This window comes from Meleagris gallopavo, chromosome 22 (genome assembly GCF_905368555.1).
Source record: "Meleagris gallopavo chromosome 22, MGAL_WU_HG_1.1, whole genome shotgun sequence".
Taxonomy (NCBI): domain Eukaryota; kingdom Metazoa; phylum Chordata; class Aves; order Galliformes; family Phasianidae; genus Meleagris; species Meleagris gallopavo.
This window is the reverse complement of record NC_139425.1, coordinates 11,143,481-11,167,598: the sequence shown is the minus strand read 5'-3', so window position 1 is coordinate 11,167,598 and position 24,118 is coordinate 11,143,481. Positions and strand designations below refer to the sequence as shown.

Genomic DNA, 24,118 nt, shown 5'->3' with positions numbered 1-24,118 from the left:
GACTGGGTGAAGTTTCCGTTCTTGAGGAAAGGTGACCCAGGTAAGGGTGCCTGGAGGTGTTAGAACAGCTTTCCTGTCACCGCTACTGTCTGCATGGGACTGAATGTCACTGTTAGGCTTAGACCATCAAGTGTTTTGCTGCTGGGGTTATGCTCAGAACAAGGATGGGCTCATGCTGGCCTTTCCCAGCTCGCCCTGGCCCAGCCCTGGTGCAGGCGCTCGCAGCACACGGCTGCAGGCAGCAGGGCTCTATGCAGCCTCACCTCTTGGCAGGCTTCTCTCAGCAGAAACGTAGTAGTAACATCAGTGATACAGGAGATGCTATATAAATAGCAAAGCAGTTGGGTTATTTGAAACTGTGTATGCAGGCGTTTTGGTTTTGTGCTATAAATGCTCTTCTAATGTAAATAAGCCCTCGTACTGAGTTCTGCTAGTTCTAATTCCCATTGTCTCGTGTAGTGATGTAGCTGCAACTTACTGTGTTGAAATGAACAAGTTATGTGGGTGCAGTGTTAACAAACCTGTGCTTTATAAACATGAGGCTGAGTGCTAATCCATGTGCTTCAACGGGAAAATGGTTTCCAAATCATCTTTTATAAAGAAGAAAGTGCTTCAAGTTTCAGTTTGGAACAAAAGGTGTTCCAAAAATCAGAGCTTTGATTAATCAGTGAGTTACTGGGTGCTGTAGGAGCACAGCGAAGCTCACAAGATGAAGTACAGTTTCTCATTTTGGAGACGAATGCCTTAAGAACATTGGACGTGTTAACGTGAGATGATAGAGAAGAGCTGTGAGTTGTGTGCAATACTGAAGAATTCACCCAGCAGAGAGGTGTGGGCTGTTGGTTTGTTTGTTTTGTTGGTTGGTTGGTTTTTTATTTGGTATTTGGTGTGTGTGAGCCTGCTGTGATGCTTTGACCTCCAGAGCAGGTTTTGTAGAAAAGTTTATTTCTGTCATAGTTACTCTTTGGAAACACAGTCCCTCTGCCTCTGCTCCCTTTCCTGGTGCTCTGAGAAGGCCAAATTACATTAATTTGTTACACAAAATTAGTCAGTTATAGCTGTTGAGTTTCTTATTTAAAAGATTTTTAAGTAAGGAATTGTCAGAATTATTACTTAAATTGTTACAGTAGTAGCACTATAAAACGCGTTGATGTACCACACTGTGTCCAGTTTCAATAAGCTGAGAATTCTGGCAGAAGTTAGAGACTCTGCAGTGATATAGATTGAAAGCATTCTTTTTTTTGTTTTGTTTTGTTTTTTAATTGTATTTAAAGGAATTTTAATTTGCTTTGTACTATATTCTCTATAAATCCTGTTTGATAAGCAGTAGCATATAATTGCTTTGCTGGAGATATCTCAGAAAAAATAATCCATGCAAAAGGTATTTTTGTGTTCTCTTTAATGTGTGTTCTTCAGAAAAAAATAAGCATTTGTTCTCAATTATGCTTGTTGACCAATCAAGGAATGAAATAATGAAATAGCTGTGTTAATTTTAGGCTCTGTTAGGAATAGTCAGAGCAGAAGGTAAACTGTGCCAAGTTTGGGGTGGTAGCAATTAATGAAAGAAAAAATATTTAGAATCAAGGCAGGCTTACACATTGTGGCCTTGCACTGCCTTTGTTTTCCACTTCTTTAGGGAAAAAGAAGAGTTTTGAGCCCTGCTGACACACGTGGCTGTAGTGGAAGTTGCACGGCTGTTCTGTTTTGTATGCTGTGGTGTGGTTATGTGATACAGTGGGGGAAGGAAAGAAAATAATGATCAACTTCAGTTTTATTCCAGTTGAAAGAGGACAGAAAATGTTGAGTCCTTGAAGTGTTTAGCAAGAGGTTGGTGCATTGGTTTGCTGTGAGTTTGGTAGTAAGGAGATGGAAACTGGAACATGTTCTGTTATGGGACCAGCAGGGGCCTGGGGACAGTTGGTCCCTGGGTGCAGGGATGGTTCAATTGACTTTGACTTCTCCTTCAGATATGATTTGATATTTTATTAGAAGCTGTTAAGATTCATTTTACATTTGGGACAGTATAATTACAGAAGTGAAAATTTTGTGGAGCTTTTTGACTGAAATTATGAGCACAGGAAGAAAACTCGAGTTGTCTCGTGCCTTTTCTTTGTAGTGATTTGGCCTCCTGGAAGAGATCTGTGCAGGATTTCTCAGATCGTTCCATTCTCTTCCTTTTTTAGAAAGCTGCTTTGTAAAACTTGGTAACAATTTTTGGAGCCATGTTCAACTAAAACAGGATTGAAATTTTTCTAGTGAATGTTTTAGAGTTTAAATCAGTCAACTCTGTTTTACAGCAATTGTTCTGGGTAGAAATTTGCAGAGCTGACGTTTTCTAACATCCTTAACACTGACTGTGTAACATAGTTTAAGTTTAAAGAACTCTTGTTTTTTATTTAATTCGTCCAAATTTGTCACATTGCATGTGTATGAGACAGCTGGAGGTAAAGCTGTGAATGCAGAAAATAACTGATGTTATGGAGGAAGTCAACAAATGGTTTAGGCAGTGATACTGGAACTGCCACACGTGTGTCTGCATAGGCACCTTGGGTTTGGAAGGCTTTAGCACGAATGTTTTCAAACTCCACCCAGTAACACCGTATTTCAGAAGGGAAGTGGAAGTAGTAGCTGATACATCGGTCTTTTCTATGTCAGATTTCTGAATTGCAGTCCCCCATTTGGAAACGTGGTGTGGGGGGCATAGGTGACATACGGCCCTAAGATGAAGCAGTCAAAGGAAAGAAGGGCAAACCAAAGATACGTGGGCATCCTGCATATGAGAATCTGCATCAGTTTGTCTTCAAAGGCTGCAGAGTAACTCACGTCTCTGTATTTACATAGGGAGAACCATGCTCAACTTACGGTATATTTTGCTTCTAAAACTTTTATAACTTAATTGTTCAGTGGAAGAATGCCATTTCTATTTCATATAACATAGGCCATGCAGCGTTCTTAAAGGTTCTGCGCATTCTGGCCCCTATCCATCGTAGTACTTAAACCATGAGTAGCCCTATTAAAGTTGATAGAATTACTCATGTGCTTAAAATTAAACATGTGCTTAAGTGCTTTGATGGATTAGAGCCAAAGTTGTCAGCACCTTGCTTTGTTGCACCTGCCTGTCTGTGTGTCTGGAGCTGCAAGGGACAGATTTTCAGATCTGCTTGTTCCAATATTGAATTACCCTATATGCTAAAAATGCAGTTTACATGCACAGTCATAGTAAATTCATCTGCTGGCTGGAACTACAAATGCACAACTGGAACTCTTAAAATCTAACAGTACTTGACAAGTTTCACAATTTTTTCCCCTGGGGATTTCAGTAGGAATGTTCTACTAATGAGTTTACATGAAAACATGTAGAACTTCTGTAATGTTCTTCACAAATGTGGCTTTCTGCTGGAATCTACATGTTAAGAAAGTGTATAATAAGAATCACTGTTCAAATATGACATAGATTTAAAAGCTGACAGGAGAAGAGGCTGCACATCATACTGCTAAGAATGACTGTGAGCTTGGAACTTCCCAAAAACTAAGGTCAGTATGGGCAGTTCTCTGCTGAAACCCTGGGACTGCAAGTGTCTGTAATGCAAATAATTGGCTGTGAAAACAAGGTGGCGCTGCTGTAAGAAACATGTGATGTATGAAACATCTTCCATAGTAGCTCACTGAAATCTAAGGTCAGCTTTGGATGAGGGCAGCATATTGTAATAATGCACAGTTCTGGTGTCTCGCTTGTTGTTCAGGTGCTGAGATCTACATTCACTGTCAAACCTGCTTTCCTTTTTGGACTGTATTCTTTGTTTACAGACTGGCAATACTGAATCTGCAGTGTTCAGAAGCAACAACAGTTTGGACCTCTGTAGATTTCATTGAATTTGGAAAAAGGAGGGGGTTGTGATTAGGGTCACACTAGGTCTGAGTGAAGCAACAGCAAAACTTTTAGGAAGATGCTTCAGGTCACTTTACTATAAGTAGGAAGCTTTCTTTGTTTCATTCCTCGATTAATATTTGGGACTTAAGTTTGAGATGTAAATTAATAGTTGAATGACTGCTTCATGGTGGAGCACACATTTTGAATTTTCCATCACAGCTGGCAGACTTGGTACCATCAGCTGGTAGGGAGCTCTGTGCACCGCTGCTGCTCGCTGTTACTCTCAGGTGGCTCTGCCACACTTCCATTTGCCTTGATCAAATGTATCTCAAGGAATTTCTGTGATCTGATGGCTTTAAATTTGTATCCTTCTGAGCCTACTTGAATGTTGTTACAATTTTACCTGATACATAATTGGTAAGTCTCAATTTCAGAAGTATTTTTTGACAACAAAGGTGTATACCCAGAAGCAGTGATGCCAGTTGCCTCTATTAGTGAAATAGGGAAGCACTGTTATCACATTGCAAGTTCTTTGCATATTTTAGTGGTCTTTAATTATATTGAATTAATAGATTGAAAAGATAAGATGGGAATAAAAGTAGGTGATTCATGCAATAGTGACATTACATGGTTGTGGGAGCGTGTAGAAACATGTTTTGTAGATTTTACCTCATTTCTGATAGAGATGAGTTGGAGTCTTCCCCCTTTTTCCTTTCCTGCTGTGCTGTTGTCCTTCTGGCATCGGCGTGTTCCTGCTGATCTGCAGGGTTTGGGGCAGAAGCCTCGGGTTCTCTCATGCTAGAGGCATATACCTTGCAGGTCTCCTGCATGCAGTATCACCTGCCTGAAATGTTTCAGACAATAATGGGAACCATGATCACACACACCAAAAGATCTGTATTCCATCTGACCACTTCCTGTCTTCCCTCCCACTCCGCATCTCGCTCAGGCTGATTTTTGTGTTCGTGTTTGGCACCCAGTGCTCAGCCATTTTATTTTAGGGCTCCTTTCCATTTAGTGTTGGCATGCAGCCAGCTGTGTACTTTCTGAGTTTGAAGTAGCAATGAAGTCATTAGCTGCTGTAGGAGCTGTTCCCCTCGTACTTGTACATGAGTCCCTGGGGGGGTCTGAGACCTGATTGCCAGCTTTGGAAAGTGTTGTATCCAGGCCTGGCTGAAGAAATCACTGGAGTCTGGATGTTTATGCTTGGCAATACAATTTTGCTTCAACTCGATCTTTCAAAATGAAAACAGAAGTGCTTTGGAAGTGCCTGAAAACTTGAGGCAAGAACAAGGCCTCCAGCAATGCTCCATCCCCTGCCTGTATGCTAAAGCAGCGTCTCAGCAGAACCGAGTGTGGGGTGATGGCAACACAGCAAATATCCCAGCCTTAACAGCAGGTGCTGTTGATCCATGTATGCTCTGTTTGGTGGTCAGTATATCCTCACCTGGTGGGATTTTTTGCTGTAAATGAAGGAGAGATGAACTGGCCCAGTCAGACAGCTCCAGAGACCGCAGCAGGTGGGGCTGCACCAGCAGACGGCTTGGGGCACTGCAGAGCTGTCCGGACTCAGCACTGTCACACGCCTAAAAGCTGCTTGTTGATCTGCATGTTGCCCCTCTTTTTTTTTTTTTTTTTTTTTTTTTTTTCCCCCCCATTAATAAGGACCAATTCACAGTGGGGGAGATAGGGGGGGAAAAGAAAATCTTCAGTGCTTCTTGACAGCAAATGGTTATCGCAAAATAGCAAATTGTACAAGGCAAGATGATTCAGCAAGTCTGACTTGAATCCTCCTATTGCTTCTGGTCAGTGTCCTTCAGTACCAGAAAAGAGAAGAATCACAAAGTGTACTGTGAAAATTCCATCCCTGTAAATGGTTGTATCAAGTTTCTTGATACAGTAAGTGAACTTCTAAGAGCGTCTTTTATTCTAATGTGCTGAATTATCTGTTCTTAGAGCAATGGTGTGATATCTTGTGTATGCCTGCTTGAAGAACAAGAAATCCAGTATGCAATTCACACAGGTGTTTAATTGTACAGAACAAATTAAAGGGTCTTTATCAACCTCATACATCACAGAGCTCTTTGTAAACAGTTTTATTGTCATTCCTTACCTAAACTATTGCTAGTTAATTAGCTGAGCTAAACGGAGCAGGTGTAACAGTGTAAGCAGAATTATGCTTCTTAACATTGGGTCTGTGATGGTCTCTTTGTGATACTTACAGGTGTGAAGGGACTGTGAAGCCAGTTAAGCTGGTTGTATGCAGGAATTTGCAGAGCTGAAGGGGAGCCCCAGAGCAGCACCGCTGTGCCATCCCACCCTGCACACCGAGCTGGGCCCTGTGCTCGCCCTGCCTGAGAGTCACTGGCTGTGCAGCCCCAAAGGTCCCTGGGCAGGCAGCCTTCCTCAAAGCTCCCTGCAGGGCACTGCTGGCAGCCTTTCACCTTTCCGGTGAGGATAGTGCAGAGGGCACAGCTGAAACAAACCTACGGGTTGGGTTAATTAGATTTATGTTTAGGAATGCCTTTTTTGAGTTTGGTGGTGTCATGGTAACGGATACATCAAATGGGGACCAGAATTCCCAAAACAGCCTATTGGAGGGGCTCATCAACTTGATTTCCTCCCAGCCGGTGGCATCTAATGTCTCAGCCATCAAAAGAAGACGTTCTCCTGCTCGAGCAAGTGACAACAGTAAGACCACATCACGTTTTGCCTTGTGGCATTACCTACGTGACCATGGAGAATGCATGTTCCAAACTACAGCCTCATTGTAAGCCCCCTTTATCAGGTGACACGGAAGAAGAATGATTTTATGTGGGGTCCTGAGCAGCAGCAGGCTTTTGAGCAGATTAAACAAGAGATAGCCCGTGCCGTGGCCCTGGGGCCAGTACGGATGGAACAGGATGCGAAGAACATCCTCTACACTGCTGCTGGAGAGAAAGGTCCCACTTGGAGTTTGTGGCAAAGAGCCTCAGGAGAGACCCGAGGCCGACCCCTGGGATTCTGGAGTCGGGCGTACAGAGGGTCTGAAGAGTGCTACACTCCAACTGAGAAGGAGATCTTAGCCGCGTATGAGGGGGTTCGGGCTGCTTCCGAAGTAATCGGTACAGAAACACAGCTCCTTCTGGCACCTCGACTGCCAGTGCTGAACTGGATGTTCAAGGGAAAGGGTCCCTCCACCCATCATGCTACTGATGCCACTTGGAGTAAGTGGATTGCGCTGATTACGCAGCGAGCGCGGATGGGGAATCTCAACCGTCCAGGAATCCTAGAGGTGATCATGGACTGGCCTGAAGGCAAAAAGTTTGGAACACCGCCAGCAGAAGAGATATCACGTGCTAAAGAGGCCCCACCATATAATGAACTACCCGAAAATGAGAAGACATATGCCCTATTCACAGATGGATCGTGTTGTATTGTGGGGAAACACCGCAGATGGAAAGCCGCTGTGTGGAGCCCCACACGACAAGTTGCAGAGGCCACTGAAGGAAAAGGAGAATCGAGCCAATTTGCAGAGGTAAAGGCTGTCCAACTGGCCTTGGATGTTGCTGAACGGGAGAGGTGGCCAATGCTTTATGTTTACACTGACTCGTGGATGGTGGCAAATGCTCTATGGGGGTGGTTACAGCAGTGGGAGCAAAACAACTGGCAAAGAAAGGGTAAACCTATTTGGGCTGCTGACCTGTGGAAAGATATTGCTGCCCGAATAAAGAATATGGTTATAAAGGTGCGTCACGTAGATGCCCATGTGCCCAAGAATAGGGCTACTGAAGAGCAGCAAAATAACCATCAGGTAGACAGAGCTGCCAGAATTGAGGTGGCCCAAATAGATCTGGACTGGCAGAACAAGGGTGAATTATTTCTAGCCCGATGGGCCCATGAGACCTCAGGCCATCAAGGGAGAGATGCGACATATAAGTGGGCTAGAGACCGAGGGGTGGATTTAACTATGGATGCTATTGCGCAAATCATTCACGACTGTGACACGTGTGCCACAATTAAACAAGCCAAGAGAATGAAACCTCTCTGGGAGGAAGGGCGATGGCAAAAGTACAAATATGGGGAGGCATGGCAGGTTGATTATATCACCTTGCCACGATCTCGTAATGGTAAGCGTTATGTGCTCACCATGGTGGAGGCAACAACTGGGTGGCTTGAAACCTATGCAGTACCCCACGCTACCGCCCGAAATACCATACTAGGTCTTGAGACACAAGTCCTGTGGCGACATGGTACCCCAGAAAGAATTGAGTCAGATAATGGGACTCATTTTAAAAATTCTCTTGTAGGTACCTGGGCTAAAGGTCATGGTATTGAGTGGATTTACCATATTCCCTACCATGCACCGGCCTCAGGTAAGATTGAACGATACAATGGGTTGTTAAAAACTATGCTGAAAGCAATGGGAGGCGGTACATTTAAGCACTGGGAGAAGCATTTGGCAGAAGCCACCTGGTTAGTCAATACCAGAGGATCTATCAATCGTGGTGGTCCAACCCAGTCCAGCTCCCTACATACCGTAGAGGGAGATAAAGTCCCTGTTGTACATGTAAAGAATATGTTGGGAAAGGCAGTTTGGGTTATTCCAGCCTCTGAGAAGGACAAACCTCTTCGTGGAACTGTTTTTGCCCAGGGACCTGGGTCCACTTGGTGGGTGATGCAGGAAAACGGGGATGTTCAATGTGTACCGCAAGGGAACTTGATGTTGAGGGAGTGCAGTCAGTAATTCCTAGTGCGTGTGTTTATATTTTGTTTGTCTATATTAAGCATGATGTAGTGATGTGGAATAAGGGGTGGAATGTCATGGTTTCATGATTTTTCATTATCGGTATTCCACATCATAACATCATGCAATGTACTGGGGGTTTGACTGCTGATGCTCAAGTTCCGGGTGCCTGTCCAGCGGAGAAGAGCAGCTACGTTTCCCCAGGGGGCTTTGCGGTCAGCGAGGAGATATAACTCCCGGCAAGGTCACCTGATGCTCTCTTCTCTGCCTGCGCTGCTTCGCTTGCGCTTCTCTGCCTGCGCTGCTTCGCTTGCGCTTCTCTGCCTGCGCTGCTTCGCTTGCGCTTCTCTGCCTGCGCTTCTCGCCTGCGCTTCTCTGCCTGCGCTTCTCATCTCAGCGTTGTGGTAAGGCCGATCCACCATCAATTTCACATTCTCTCTCCTTATAAAATTCTGTTGATACCATATTTAGTAAATTACTTTGTTTTACCTCAGATTGTTGCCACTGTTTTCAATTATTTCGGGGTCCCTTATTTTCTTTTTTTTTCCGGGGGCGCGGATCCGCGGATCCCTCCGCCCTTCTAGTCACGGAACCGGGCCGAACCAGCCCGTAAACCGTTGACAGGTGGTGATTGCATTATGGCATGTTCCCTTGGAAAATAAGTGAGTCCCAGGCCTAGCACCCTCATGCTTCAGCGTGACTTGTGCTCGGAAGCAGCACAGTGTCTGCTTTTGCATTCAGCCTTTTTCCCAGTGTGTTTTTTGACAGTAACTTTTATTGAGACAGCTGTGACATGTTTTTATCAGTGCTTCAGTAATTTGTATTTCTTGCTTTGTAACTTAGAGAATGATTCTGTTCTTCTACAAATAGACAGTGTCTGTTTGCTCTTAATTTCCATATCACGTTCCTCCGTCAATGGCCACATACTAGGAGTGTATGTACCTCATGTAGGTAAATATTATTATGTATTAAAACAATAAAAGCAAAGCAGTTGTGCTTTTCACAGCATTTAAAGGAGAGAACTTAGGGAAGCCACAGCAATACGTTGTCCTTTGTATGTGTTACATCATGTGTGTGGAAGTGGTGATACTTCAGGGAGCAATTGAGTTAAGCTCTCAGAAATAATGTAGAAACGGTGACAATTAGATCTGTGCCACATAAATAATATTTAACTGTAATTTTAACTATATTTTAACATTATTATTTGATCAGTCTTTTCATTTTCACATTTTATTAAAAAAAATTATATATATAAAAAACTATGTATTCTACGAGCTTTGGAACTTCTTTTTAAAGCTACCTTACCGTGTATTTGTAGGAAAAAACTATCACCTCATTTTGCTCTTAAAATAGTGACCAGTACCTCCATTCTGGTTCAGATCTGGGGTGTTCTTGGTGCTTTTGTTTTCAGTCCTCTCACAAATTTGCGTGTTCAGTCAGACTTCCAGCAGAGCACGCAGCACCTGAACCTTCCCAAACCATCAAAGGAATCCAAACTTCTCTTCCAAAATGACATAAGGGGGTTACAAGATCTCTAAGTTTTCTTTTTTAAAAACAGAATTCTGTGACGTTTCCTTCAACCATTCATTTCAGTGGTACATTTTTTCCCCCTTTTCTACTTGCAAGGTGAATCTGGGCCTGCTAGGATGTTCTTTTAAAACATTAAATATACTTTCCAAGTTCCAAGTTGTGGTTGGTTGTGTTTTCTGGAAAGTAAATCAGAAATGAGCATTAAATTTAAATTAGTTCTTTTTTTTTTTTTTTTTTTTTTTAACTTAATAATCTGTTTGGCAGTGTGCTCATTGCATATGGTTTGATGGAGTCTGACTTATGCTGCTGCCACAGGTGGGATTGCTCTTCCCTGAGCGTAGTTTGTTTTCAAGGAATATTGGATTTCCCTGACCTTTTATGTCATTCTAATTTCATGTTTCTTGTATTGAAATGTCATCTTTTTTTTATAGTGCCTAAAATAGGCTTTATTTGTTTTCCTGAAAGCTATGTGCAGCTTTCCTTTGGCCCATTTAAATATTGAAAACAGCAGGATTTGAGATTTTTCTTATAATCCTCAACTAATAGAGTCTAATGCTTTGTTTGGCCTACCCTACACAGCCTAAGCAAAAGTTTTAAATGAGATTAAAAATTTGACCTTATTAACCCATGTCATGTACAGATACAGAACAGCACTGGGAGCTCGCGAGGCGGGGAAAGCAGGCAGAGCTGCTGTCGTGCTGGCTGCTGTGTTGGTACATGGAGCAGGGAAGAAGAAGGAATCTGTTCCAAAGGTTCAGCTTTCATGGTTGAGGGAAATGAAGTTCAATCACTTTTGTAAATTTGAGGTGCAATCTGCCAGAGATTTCTCAAAAGAGTTTTGGCAGCACAGGGGATGGCCGAGATGGTGGCTGGCGTTCCCCAGCCACACTTCCTGAGCCACTGGGTGACATCCATTGCCCTTTTTTAAAGGGGAGTTCCAGGCGCAGGTGAGCTGTTGGATGAGCGATCGAGGAACGCGTTGAGCTTCAGAAGAATTACATACCCCATTGTCATGGAAAATTTATGCTTAGTAAACATTACCAAACACAAAATGACATGGTGCATTCACTGCTGTGTAATAAGAGTCCTTGTTTACCGGGCATGCTGTAGGGCCATGGCAACAGACACAGAAATAGGCACTGTGAGTGTTCTTTCCTGTTGTAAAGATGGTGATGCTGTCAAACAGTTTGTTAATTGCTGGGTCTTACATCGCCCCACGTTCGTTATCACTTTCAGTGCTGCTGCTAACTCAGGATCTGTGGAGAGGTGTAAATATGAAAGTTTGACAAGAACCTGTAACAAAAATACTGCATCTCTTGGTCTGATGTGGAAGAGTCAGGAACTCTGATACTTTGAGAAATTTAGCCACAAGAATTCTAGGGAAAAAAAATCTTAACTGCAGTTCATATAAAAATCAGGAGGCTTTCTAAATACCTGTTCCTAAACAAAGCAAAATGACTGAATGTAACTTTTTATGTAGTCCCTTAAAAACACTGGTGCCTTGCTTCACCCTGGGCATATCAGTTGTCCTTTTGACCTCAATGGGGCAGTTTGGATTCTGTGTTCATTGAGTTCGTGACCTTAGCTGAAGACTAGAGGCAAAGTCAAGCCAGACATTTTGCTTGCGCTATCAGCGAGAAATGTTTCCTGCTGTCATAGCATTATTTATGTGGGTTTTTTTTCTTTTTCAATAATGGAACCTATTAAAAAAAAAAAAAATGAAGTGGCTTTTTGCAGCTGTGTGTGCAGTAACCAAGAAACACACTTACTGTAATTCTTGGTGTGTGGAATGAACACTTTCAGTGCTGGGGCATTAGGAGAGACTGAAGATGGGGAGGAAGAAGAGGAAACTCTCAGTTTCTCCTCTTTTTTTCCTGTTTTTTTTCCTTTGTTCAGTGCATCTGGGCGCTCCCATCAGCAGTGCCAAAACCAGTACTTCTCAGGTACAAATGTGGGGGGTAAGGTGGTCTGCCAGGTAGGTCAGGATCTCTAGTGGACTCAGGAATTGACTCCTAACACTGATCATTTCATTTCCTTTCTGCATCAAACTTTGGTGCCCTTGTGCTTTGAGAGCACGTTTGTTAGGAGCTGACGTTTGAGGACAGTCGCGTTGTTCTGTGTTGGAGGTCTGCTGCCAATCCATATGTGTTCAGTAGAGCCCAGTGGCGCAGAGCGAGGCGATTGAGTGCTGCTGTTTGCTTTGTGTCTGTAGGACTTGCATTGCAGATGTGCTTTCCCAGTGTGTGTGCTGGGATCCTGTGAGCCTGCATCTATGAGGCAGCCTGGCATGCAGCTGGCACGTGGTTGTTTTCAGTGATGGATCTTTCACAGCAGTTAAATTAATCTTTCATATGATAATCAAAATTCCCCCCACTCTTGGAGTGCTGCGTCTGCCCCGTTACTCCAGCAGTACTTCTTGTTCTGCTGTTCTGCACTCTTGGATAGCAAATATGCTTTCAGTTTCGTTTTGTTGGTTGTGAATAAATACAGAAAGGAAGAAGTGATAGAAAGCTTTTACAGCATGAGTAGTTAGTTATTTAGGTGAATTGAAATTTTGAAGCTGTACTCAGCAAACTGGAAGTGTGGCCATTGCCTTTTAAAGAATAAAGAAGCATAGTGTTGTAGTTTGGAGCCTTCGAGATGCTGTTCTGGAAAATGTGAGTTTTCAAAATAAGTAATTTTAGAAACAAATGATGAATATTTAGGAACACAAGTGTTTTGTAGAACATTTTGATGAAGATTAAAAGATCGGTTAGATGATTCAGGGATGTTGTCTTTTGTTCTGTTTCAATAATAACTTGGCTAATTTGCTTTACCTCAAAGCAGTAATGTTATGTTTAGTATTGTTATGTGCATAGCAAGAAATGAATATTGTAACAGCTTCATCCCAGTGCTTTATGTGAAGTTCCAGTTTACAAACTCAATCCCAGTCATACCTCCAGGAGGTGAACGCCCGGCTGCACCAAACGTGAGATCAGGCATTTCTTTTGATGGTGCTATTTAGCACTGAGAACAGCTATTGTCAGAATAGCAAAAGGCATGCAGTACAACTCCTTACAGATATATTAGAGGCAATAGTTTGTTTCCTTGAGCCTATTACACGTTTTGATTTGCCTGCAGTTAATCCTAAGTGTGAATGCTCACATACAGCATTCAAATTGGATTTCTAGCCTACATTGTGCTTGTAGTTGAAAATTGTATGTATTCACTTTAGTCCTTTATTGTAGGCTTCATGCCCAAGCTGTTTGAATGTCTGTGTTAGGTTGAGATTTCTGCTCTAGCTTTTTCTGCTGACATCGTTTTCATGTTGTTTTTTTGTTCTGTGTGTGTGTGTGTGTAACTCATTGTGCTCTGCTCCCCTTTCATTTATTTCTACTTATAGTAATTTACTCTTTTTTATTATTATTTCTTTCCAATTTATGTTTTCTAAATAACTTTCAGGTATTTCTAGTATTTTGTATTAAAATGAATCAAGATCAGCTAATTTTGCAGAATGTCTTGGTTCCTGTCAGACAGCAGTAATTTTTTATTTAAGCATAATTGAGTGTCCACCTTTGGAAACAAACAGATGTTCGCTGTGTAAGTAGAGAAAATTTGAGGTGTTTGATCAGAATCTCTCTACAAAAGTATTCAGTACTGAGGAAATTTATTCAGTGTTAACAATATAGTTTTGCTAGAATATTTTTAATGTTCTGTTTCAAAGAGATGCTCTGCTTTTATGGTCTATAAATCTAATAATGTATTTAATTACAGGGAAAAGAAAATGAAAATTCAGGATATTAAGAACAATATTAAAGAAGCTATAGAGGTAAGCATACGAGCTATTATTGTTAACTATTCAAAGTTAGGTGTGTAGACACATTTTGCAATGTTTTTTATTTTTCTGCAGACAATAGTGACAGCAATGGGCAACTTGGCACCTCCAGTTGAACTAGCCAATTCAGAGAACCAGTTTCGAATCGACTACATCTTAAATTTAGCTAACCAGATAGACTTCGATTTCCCACCGGTAAGTAAAAAATCCTCATTGGCTGCAGTCATGCTTTTTTGCAAATGGTTTTCACTGCACTGTAGTAAATATTTACAAAAAACAGTGGACTGGACTTTGGGAATTAGTACTGTAGGTATTGTGAGTCAGCGCTAATTAAAGTATAGCAGCATGGTTAAGAGTATTCAGGTCTATGAACGCAGGGGTCCTTGTCTCCTTTCTTATGCTCTATTGCAATGAGCAGCTACAGTTAAGAAGAGTAGTGTGGGCAGTGATGTTTGGGTATTTGCCCTGCCCAAAAAGAGGGAAAATGCGTGCAGCAGCCAGTTGATAATTAGCTGGCATTTAGTGATACTGTATTTCTCTCTTCTGGAAAAATAGTAGAGTTTTCTTGCTGATTCAGGTGTTTTCTGACAGCTGTGTCAGCCAGACTTTCTGCAAAGGTTCCACACAACTATGTCCTTGCCCCAGCCCTTGCCAGTCCTAGTTAATGATTCTAAATCCCAGCAGAGTAAATGCAGAAAGTATAATTACTTGTTTGGTGATATAACTTTGTGCCTACTCACTGTGATTAGTTTCTATTGTATCTGTCTCAACTAGGCACACAGAAGAAACCCATGAAACTACAGTTTGCACTCACTGAACTCTTGAATACTGAGATGTTATTAATTGCTGGGAAATATCTTGTACTTGCAGTGATACAGGAATGTATTACTTTCAGTGTAATATTCCAATAAGGGTAGAAATTATGATATATCAAAATCAGGATCCATTTACACCACAGTTCTGTTTCCAGCAGTAGTTGGTCTCAGGTGCTTGAAAGGAAAGTGCAAGTGCAGACAGATGTGGGATAGTTTGCAGCACAGCAAGGTTTTCGTAACTGATTTATAAACAGTATTGAACAAGCTAGTCCGTGAAACCAGCAAGTTACCTTTTGCAACTGCTGCTGTTTCTGGGAACTTAGCTGCTTCAGTCAGCCTTTATTACAAAGAGGAAAACAACAACTTGGAACTTGCTTTGTGCACAAGGCTAAAGTAATGTGCTGTTAGCAATCTGAGCGTTGCGTTGCATTAGCAATGAGCACAGAAAGATGGATGGAGAGAGGGAAGTCTGTAGCACATAGAATGTAATATTAATCATTTTAGGGCCATTTTATGATTCTACCTTAAGAAATTAAGGCTTTTTGAGATTTTTTCTAAGATACCTGTTTCATAGTTCTCGGTCTTATTTGCAGGAGTGTTTTGTCAATTTACTGAAGATCTTTCTGCCAGTTGGACAAAGAATTTTGTACTTTAAGGACAGTGTTAGCAGAATATTTGAGGGAAAGAACAGCAGTTTTGTACTCACCCTGCATGCTTTTGTGTTGGCCAGGTGCCTTCAGCTCTCCTGCTGCCCATTGTCTCATGATAGTTCAGTTTGCAGTCTGTTACAGTGCTGTAACAAGTTTCTGTGACCTGTCTCTTACTGAAATACTTTTTTCCTCGTCTCCTCTATCTCAGAGAGAGTTTTTTCTTCAGTTCAGTTGGAATACAGTGATTATTTTTTTCTTTTCCCTGAAAGAGCTAGTTGTATAGCAGTAAGGGAGCAAGCCAGGCAGGTATGTGCTGGATATGTGTGTTAATTTAATTCATATCAAATATGCACTGAGGACAAACGAAGAGTTCTGACATGATTCCCTATTCAGTTTCAGTCTGAATCAGGATATGTTTTCAATTCAGTGTTGGCTGGGGCTCCTTCCATTTAGCAGAAGTATTTTTAATGTGTTTCTTCAAAGGAAAACCAAAACAAACAAATTCGCCCTCAGAATTTTTTTTAAGAACATAAAGTAATGTTTAGATACAGCTAGGGAAGTTCTCTTTTTACTCTGAGTGCTGTTTTTAATATAAAAATAAATAGTCAATATCTTTTATTTCCAGTAGCTTGCAGAGCAGTGAGCCCTTCCAAATCAAATGAAGGCCCTCTTGTAGGTAGTATTTACTACTAGGGAAGTGTGTGTCAACAGCCTGGTTGTATCTGTTTATAGAATTGGGCTGATTTACACTAATTAGTAATAGCCTGAGGTTCTCATAAAACAAAGTTGTTGGTTTTTTTTTTTAGCAACTGCAATGCTCAGTACTATTGCACTTGTCTGTTCTTTTACGTTTGCAATGCATTCTGAGATCCTTGGATAGGAGAGACAACAAAGTGGACTGAGGTTCGGAACGTAAGTCATCGGCTTCTGTGATTAGATGATGTCTGGTGCTTTTATGTGCTGTGTTGCTGTGTAAAGTAGTAGATATACACTTACCAGGTCTATAAATAATTTCAAGTCTACTGAGGAGTCTTTGGAAGTGTGTTGGATAACGTGAAAGTTGAGGAATAACTGTGCTCCAATAAAACTGGGTTTTCTTTCACTGAGCAGAGGTATTGAGTTAAATTTTTAAGCCCTGAGCCTACAAAAGTTTAGGCCTATTCTTAACCTTGACTAATGTCTAGTTTTGTAGACTTTATGAAGTATTTCATAGGTAACTGTTTGTAGGGTTGAGATTTTAAACATTAGCCACTAGTTTAGAAGTAGTATTGTTGGCTCCTTTTACCTTTGATGATTATGTAAGTTAGTGTTTATCTGATTTTTGAGATTGTCAGAATGTAGGTTATAGTTCTTTGATGCAAGAAAAACTGAACTTGCATTTTAATTATATATATTAGATCAGCACTTTGGAAGAGGTATCATTTTCTGTAAGTGGAAATAGCCTTATGTTAGTTACGTATTATATCTAAGGAAGCTTCAGCATGGTGACTGATCTGGTAAAATCTGGAAAACCTTTTTGCTCTAGTAAAATTAGCAACTCCAGTGTAAGAAATTGCAATGCTAATCAGATCCATGTAATCTATTGTTAATATGAATAGCACTGATAAATATTGTATGTAGTGTTCTGTTGGCATCATTAGGAAATGTATCCTTGCTAAAATGACAGGACATGAAAGGACTAAGTCTTGCCAAAAATGTTGAGCCTTGTTGCTTTGAAAGAGCGCTGAGAACAAGAGAGAGATCATGCTTTCTGTGGAGAGGTACTGAAAGCAGAACTCTTTTTTCTAAAATGCTATGCTGCCAATTTTTTTTAATGAAAGATTATCTTTTTACGTAGGACCATCATCATTGCCTTTATTAAAGCTGAGTTTTTATCATGTGATTAAATTGTCGCTGGCCAGCATGATTAGTTTAAGCAAGGAAAAAGGAAGTTAAACTGAAAAAAAACCTCCCAAGTTAATCAAACCAACTCAGCTGAGATAGTGGAAGGATTTAATTTTAATCACTGAGCTGACTGTAATTGTGCATTAGTTAAAGTCTTAGAAGTGAGGCAGAAATTTTTCTGTATTGATGCATTCGTATGAATCTGTATGCCCACATGTGATGACTGCTACTGGGCATGTGTTTTAAGATTGTGCCATGATAAGTAATATCTTAAAAAAGAAGAAATTGCAGATGGCTTAGAAATTATGAAATGATCTTTGCTCATCAATGAAACTATCTAATGAAACAAATAGATTGTTTGCTTGAGCAATACATTTGAAATCTTTCCCAAGTTTAGTACTGCATTTGTAGTTTCCTCACACTACCTAGGATTGAATTTTGGTTTTCCATTTTCCACGTGAGCAGAGTACCACTTGGTGCTTAAGAGCTAAGACTGTACAAAGCAATATTTCAGGCTATTTTTACAGCTATTCTATTAGTTTAGACAGAAAATGAAAACAGAAGATGATCATAGATGAGGCTTAGAAATGACTTTTCTGTCACTGTTGTCACTATTTAGCTCATTCCAGATAAAATGCAATTGTGCTTCTATATTTCCAAATCAAAAATCAACCTTATGTGTATTTTTGATAGTTCTGATGAGCTGTCCACCTCTTTCAAGCATAGGGTGATGCTGGATGGACTGGCTTATGGAGGTGGTATTTGTATTCCTGCTTTGCGTACCAGACAGTGGCTAGGATATTTTCTCCATCCCTAGTGCCAGCTGTAATAGTGGCTTTTTTCCTCATCCCTTTCTTTTTGTTATTACTTTCAGAAGAGGAAAGGAAGTGCTTTTGTTCTATGAGTACTTTTCTTTCCACGATCAACCAGTGTGAACCAAACTGCCAAACAAAACCTATTTGTTTTGGGTCTTCATGAAGTCTCTTCGTAAGGTAGTCAAAATAGGCAGCTGTAAATGCTGTTCAGCTTTTCTTAATGAATGTAGACTCAGTTGTGGGAGATGTATCTCCTGAAAATACTGTAGTAACTTCAATTGGCAGTAGATTCAGAATATCCACCATTGCAATCTGAAATAAGTGTGGCACTGCTGTGGTGTATGCTTCTCTAGACCCGGGGAAATGGATCTACAGAAGAGATGGGATAGTTTTTAGGGTGTTGGCAAAATTGTCTGCAGGTTTTTTGGTCCCTGTTTATTTTTTATTACACTACTCCATTGTAGTTATTTTGGATCTGCCACTGCCAGCACTGCTGAATGGTTTTATTATGGTTTCTGAGTGGTGTCTTTGAGGCCTGGTGTTACCACACGCCGGCCTCGGCCTCAAAGCTGGCCTCACATCCCATCCGCCCACAGCCAGCCCGGCCCTCTCCCGCCACACCACTGTGTGCCACTCTCCCTCGCACCAGAAAAACCTTCTCGGGTCCCCCAAGTAAATCAGAGCATTGAACTGCTCCAGGTTAAAAATAACCCCAGCAATCCTTACTCCTTCTCTCATCTATTCTGGGGAGGTTATTTTTACCCGGAATCAATTTTTGAGGGCTGCTTTACTCCCATGCACTGTTCAGTAGGAGTGAAGTGATACAAATTGTATCACCTACATTAATGTGCAGTCAGGACAGAGGAGAAGGTGGGAACATTAATGGCAGTGTCTTCAAAAAAAAAAATACAAGAAAATACAGTTTAAGGAATGAAAGATGTGAACTGGGTCTGTTTGCTGCCGAAAGCCTCCCTTAATTATGGAAGCTAAATTGCAGATAACCTGCAGATAACCAACCCGATCCATATCATGATAGATATCTTGTTATTCATATCAAAATGCATCATGGAAGAGGCAGAGTGCTTTTCTGGTTTGACAGCATTACCTAGTTTATGAGGTAACGACAAACACATTCCCTCTAATGGGAGACATTTCTCATGGGGCTCTGTGCATTCGGGCACGCAGGTGAGGAAGCAGGCAAAGCACTTTCTCTGGTGGGCGTAGCTGTGCTGTACTGGGGAAGTGAGGCTGGAGCCTGTTTACCTTGGGTGTCTGCATACCGTTCTGTGGAATTCTGGTAGCTACCAGCAAGTAAAGCGTCCAGACTTGTTTTATGACTTGAAGCAAGTCACCTCACTTGTCTTGTGTGCTTTTTTTAGTGTCTTGTATGTCTTGTCATTTACAAAATACTGACAATACATCCTGGACATATATTTAAGTGTCCTGAGGTGCAAAAGTGTTAGAAAAGGTGGATATGCAAATATACATTGTTAATGAAAAGGATTGGAGAGTATTAGAAACAGCGTCAGCAAAATGATATAATAGGAGATCCTCAGAAGTATTCTTTACTTGCTCTTTCTGGTACTTGACTTTAAAGATAGCCTAAATGATGAGTACCTGTATATTGAAAGAAAGAAAGAAGTATCCCTTCTGACTTCTGTGAACAGAAATGAGATGAAATGGAAGGGCAAAGCAGCTTTAATAATTAACCTTGTGGTTGGTGTCTTGGTTTGCTTGCTGCAGTTCTTCCAGCTACACCTGATTCAGTTCTTAAATGTGGCAGCATCTGCAGAAACAACTCGCTTCTTTCCTTCAGTAATCTGAACTTCATTGCCTTTAGCAGCTATTTCTAATGGCACTGAAAATGGGGATGCTTTTATTTCTTATGCTTCAGTTTGTAACATGCTGCAAACCAAAACACATTTTGAGTATGAGGTTACTGACTGGGAAAATTAAAGGAGCGTGCATTGAATTCTGCTGTGTTTTGATTGAGGTGTTCATGTAGTTTAGTTAAAATCTATTAAGTATTTCCTCAATTTGGAGAATCTACAATCCAGGACTTCCAGATGACATTATTTGCAGATCTCTTCTGTAGTGTAGTCATTTTTATTGTATAGAAAATAAAAATAACAAAAACACTTCTACTTTATTATTAATTTATCTGATTAACATTCAAAGTAAATGCTAATCCTTTCTTCTACATTTGTGTTTTATTGAGTCAATTCCCACCATACCATACTTGTAGGTTTGTACGTTCACATTTAGAAATTCATTTGGAGAAATGACTTAATTTCTCTTGATACATCATCTTTGTTTTGTTCAGAGCAGTCTTGAGGAACAAGAACAGATTAATTCAATTTATGCTGAAACAGAAGAGCTGTCAGCTGAATTAAACAGGAAATAGGCATAAATTTAATATAGAAATTCTTAAGCATTTTCTGGTTTTAATCACGGTAAGATACTATCACAGAATATTGGTGTATGCGTAGATGAAGTAGAATTTCACCTGTGAGCCTGCTTGGTGTTGCTGTGGCTTGACAATTATGGTCTCTATTAAGATTGGGCACCATAGTAAATGTGCACGTTGCCCTGTGGATGTGATTTTGGTCATACAACAAAACTACAGTGGAGTCTTCAGTAGAGTCCCACCTTCCAGCAAACCAGCAAGTTGTCAGGGTTTTCAGCTTACCTTTGGGAGAGTACAAGAAGCCTTCCAGGTTTTCTTTTCTTCCTTTTCATTTTGGTAGGGCCAATAAAAGCGTCTCCAACTGAGAGTAACATTAGCTTTTTCCTTCTTGTGATCTAAATATTTTGTTTATTTCTGTCTTCCCAGAGGTGTTTTCTTGGATTCAGGAGAAATGACTAAATGAAATTAATTTCAATTTGATTGTAATATGAGATAAAGGAGGGGGAATTCAGGTTGGATATAAGGAAAAATAGTAATCCTTTTAAAGCACATTGCTGAACTATCATACAGTGTAGCACTCTTGGAACGTCAGGGTTGTTGAAATGACTTCAGTAGTTCTTACGGCACCCTTCTGGAAAAATGCTAAATACTGGGTGTAGCTTAAGAACTTACACAAGAAGTTCTACACAGTACATAGTTGTACTCTGTAGTAATGCACGTGCATTTCCACTTACATGAGTTAAATGACTGCTGTCTTTGACACAAGTGAAAACATGAACTTTTACAAAATCGTGTTTCTTCATGTGTTTGTTTTGCTTGTTTCATTGCACATTAATATATGGTAGGAGCTAATAACTTTTTTAAGATATGCTTCTGTTATCCTCAGATATGTCTTCAGTGTTCACATAGACAGTATTTGGAGTCTCTGACACTTTCACCAACACAGGTGCTGATTCTTCAGAAAGATTGTGTGATAATTAGTGATCTTTTCTTGGGATTTGTCTTAACTTAGAGTAGGAAGGAACTATCTTAACTACCTATTTCTGTTGGTGGAAGTCTGGCAAAAGCAAACTCTTAGTTTCCAGCCTGGAGGCTGTTGCAGTGTGGTGCCATGCTCACCTCATTCTGTGAAGTGTCGTCATTTCTCAGCAGTTCCATAAGGTGTTAAGGTTATTTGGTTCAACTATTTGCTTTAAGTAAACACGTATATTCATTACATAAAAAGCAGCTAAATTATGTAGTATCAAAGACATTTCCCAAACTCTAATTTAAGGCTCAAAGGAGATGTTTCAGAATTTTATTAAACCTTCCTTCCTAGCCAGAGATCTGCAAAAACAGCTCCTGGTTGGATGGCCTCTGCCACAGCTCTCTGCTGCCCCAAGAGAGAGCGGAGATGGTACAGAAGACTTTCATGCTATCAGTAGGTTTAATTAATTAACAAATTGCTTTCTTTCCACGTGTAATCAAAATTACAGAGAAATCTTGGCAAAATGGGGAGCTCATGTCTGCTGAGCTTCCATCTCAGTGCTCATGCCAGAAGGAGTTCTTTCTCTCTAAGAAGAGTGATGCATTTTGAATAGGGGATTTATGAAAGAATTATATCTTAGTGGTGTTCATCACATTACACTTCTGGTGTATGTAAAGTAAGTAAAGTGTAAGTAAAAATAAAAGGGCATGTTAACAGTTTGTGGTGATGCAATATTGAGGCCTTTTAACCAAAGGCACTTTGGTATAGAATGGGTATAAAACTGTGCGTTGATGCATTTCTCAAATAGTGTGGCCTTTGAAACTCTTAACTGAGGGAAAAGATGAAGCTTCAAACTTGACAGGAATTTCTTAAATAAAGTTCTCTTCACATTGTCTGTTGGTTTTAGCCACATCCCGGGTTTTTTTGGTTCTGTGAGGAATGTGAAAATTACTTAAGCAAAAGCCCCAAACATTTCAGCTTTATTCTTCTTTTTAAACACGAAAAACTATTGATAATAAGACTGAGTCCTTGCTGAAAATATTTCTGACTCGGTTATGGGAAGTGGTGAGTACTCTGGCCCCTCCCAAAGAGTTCTGTATTCAGCTCTGGACATGTGCCAGTAACTGGAGAATATCTTCAACTGTTTGTAGGTATGCATTTCCTTTGTGATATCATTGACATATTTTCCCCAAAATAGCAAGCAATAATTAACACTTGTTCACACCAGCAGGAATGCAGATGTTTCCCTATTCAAATAAGTGGCTTATTAAACTGTCCACTTTGATGCATTTTTAACACACTGTAGAACCCGTGCCCAAACACAAGGAGAATGACAGGACACCATTGGCTTCCTTGGCCGAGTGGCCTTACAGTCAATCATAATTGCTTGTTTTCAGCTATGAATAATGAAAAACAAATCAATTTGTTATGGGTTTGTCTATCCTGAAAGGAGAAAATCAACCTGTTCAGTTTGTAGTGGAATGCAGCACGCTTTGCTGCCCTTGTGTTACTTTAATACAGTTCATTAGGGAATGGAGAGCAACCCAGCTGTCCTGAAAGTAAAGCAAACGTCCAAGATACAGTTTTACATTTTGAAGCTGATTTAGTTTGACCTTTAATCATAAGGTTTTAAGTGGATGACATATTTAAAACTCTTATTATGAAATGAGTAACTTCATGGGACACTGAACTTTGCCCAGGAACTGAATCCCAGTTTTAACCACAATATTGTGTAATGGTTGCACACACCTTTTAGTAGGTAGGGTTTTTTCACTGGCATTGATTTTACTGAAGTCAGTAAATAAGCTATTCTGCTGACAGATCCACCCTGTATTTTACAAAGAAAAGGTAGCGTTGCATATACATGCTAAGGTTCCTGTGGACGTGGTGTCACAGTTGCAATTACTGTGCCAATACTTTTCCCTGCCAACATCCTAATGTCTATAAAACATTGCTTCATAAACATTTTTTAAAAGTCTCTTGAGGATTTATGTATTTGGAGGGAATGAAACCATGCAGACAGTATGTCCAGTTTTTCTCTTTCATTTTCTGCTAATATTTTATCCTTTTAGAATATCTCTCAAAAATGAATCGTGGTTCCTTATTTTTTCCCAGGCCTGGAGTTTATCTCTTGAGGATTTTTTTTTTTTTTTTTTAACAACCCCAAATACTTACAATGTTTGAGTTCTTTAACGCTTTCTCTGGTTGACTTTTAAAAAATACTCATCACCTGCTGCCATTTATTTAATTCATTGAAGTTTTCTAACACAAGGAGGATTTTAACTTGGTCAGGCTGTGCATTGCCCTTTTTCTACATCAGGACTGTGTTAGTATGATCTTTCTGGAGCAAAGTGCTGTTTTCCAAGCATCTGTTTTACAAGACAATTTCCACTGATTTTTTTTTTCCCTCCAGAGGTCTGATTGCATTCCTGTAAATGAATGTGGGCAGTTCACAAATGTTACCTTTTGATTCACTGTACAGGTAAACTTTCAGAAGGTGGAGAAGATGTCCTCTACTAAGTAAAACATTCACTCTTAAGCACATTTCTTTTCACATACAAATGTTGAAGCTTTATGGTGTTATTTAAGCTGTAGCAAGATGCAGGGTTTCCTACAATCAGCAAGTCATCATCCTTCAC

At 40.4% G+C, this 24,118-nt stretch overlaps 1 protein-coding gene across 2 annotated transcripts in view; it reads left to right on the top strand.

Annotated features, from left to right (window-relative positions):
- GNAS (GNAS complex locus) overlaps positions 1–24,118 on the top strand; it is a 135,785-nt gene that overhangs the window by 71,986 nt on the left and 39,681 nt on the right. For both annotated transcript variants that reach the window (XM_085241538.1, XM_085241539.1), the window contains exons 3-4: positions 13,881–13,935; positions 14,017–14,136. In XM_085241538.1, coding sequence (XP_085097664.1) covers positions 13,881–13,935; positions 14,017–14,136 — 175 coding nt within the window. The remainder of the gene's footprint in view (positions 1–13,880; positions 13,936–14,016; positions 14,137–24,118) is intronic.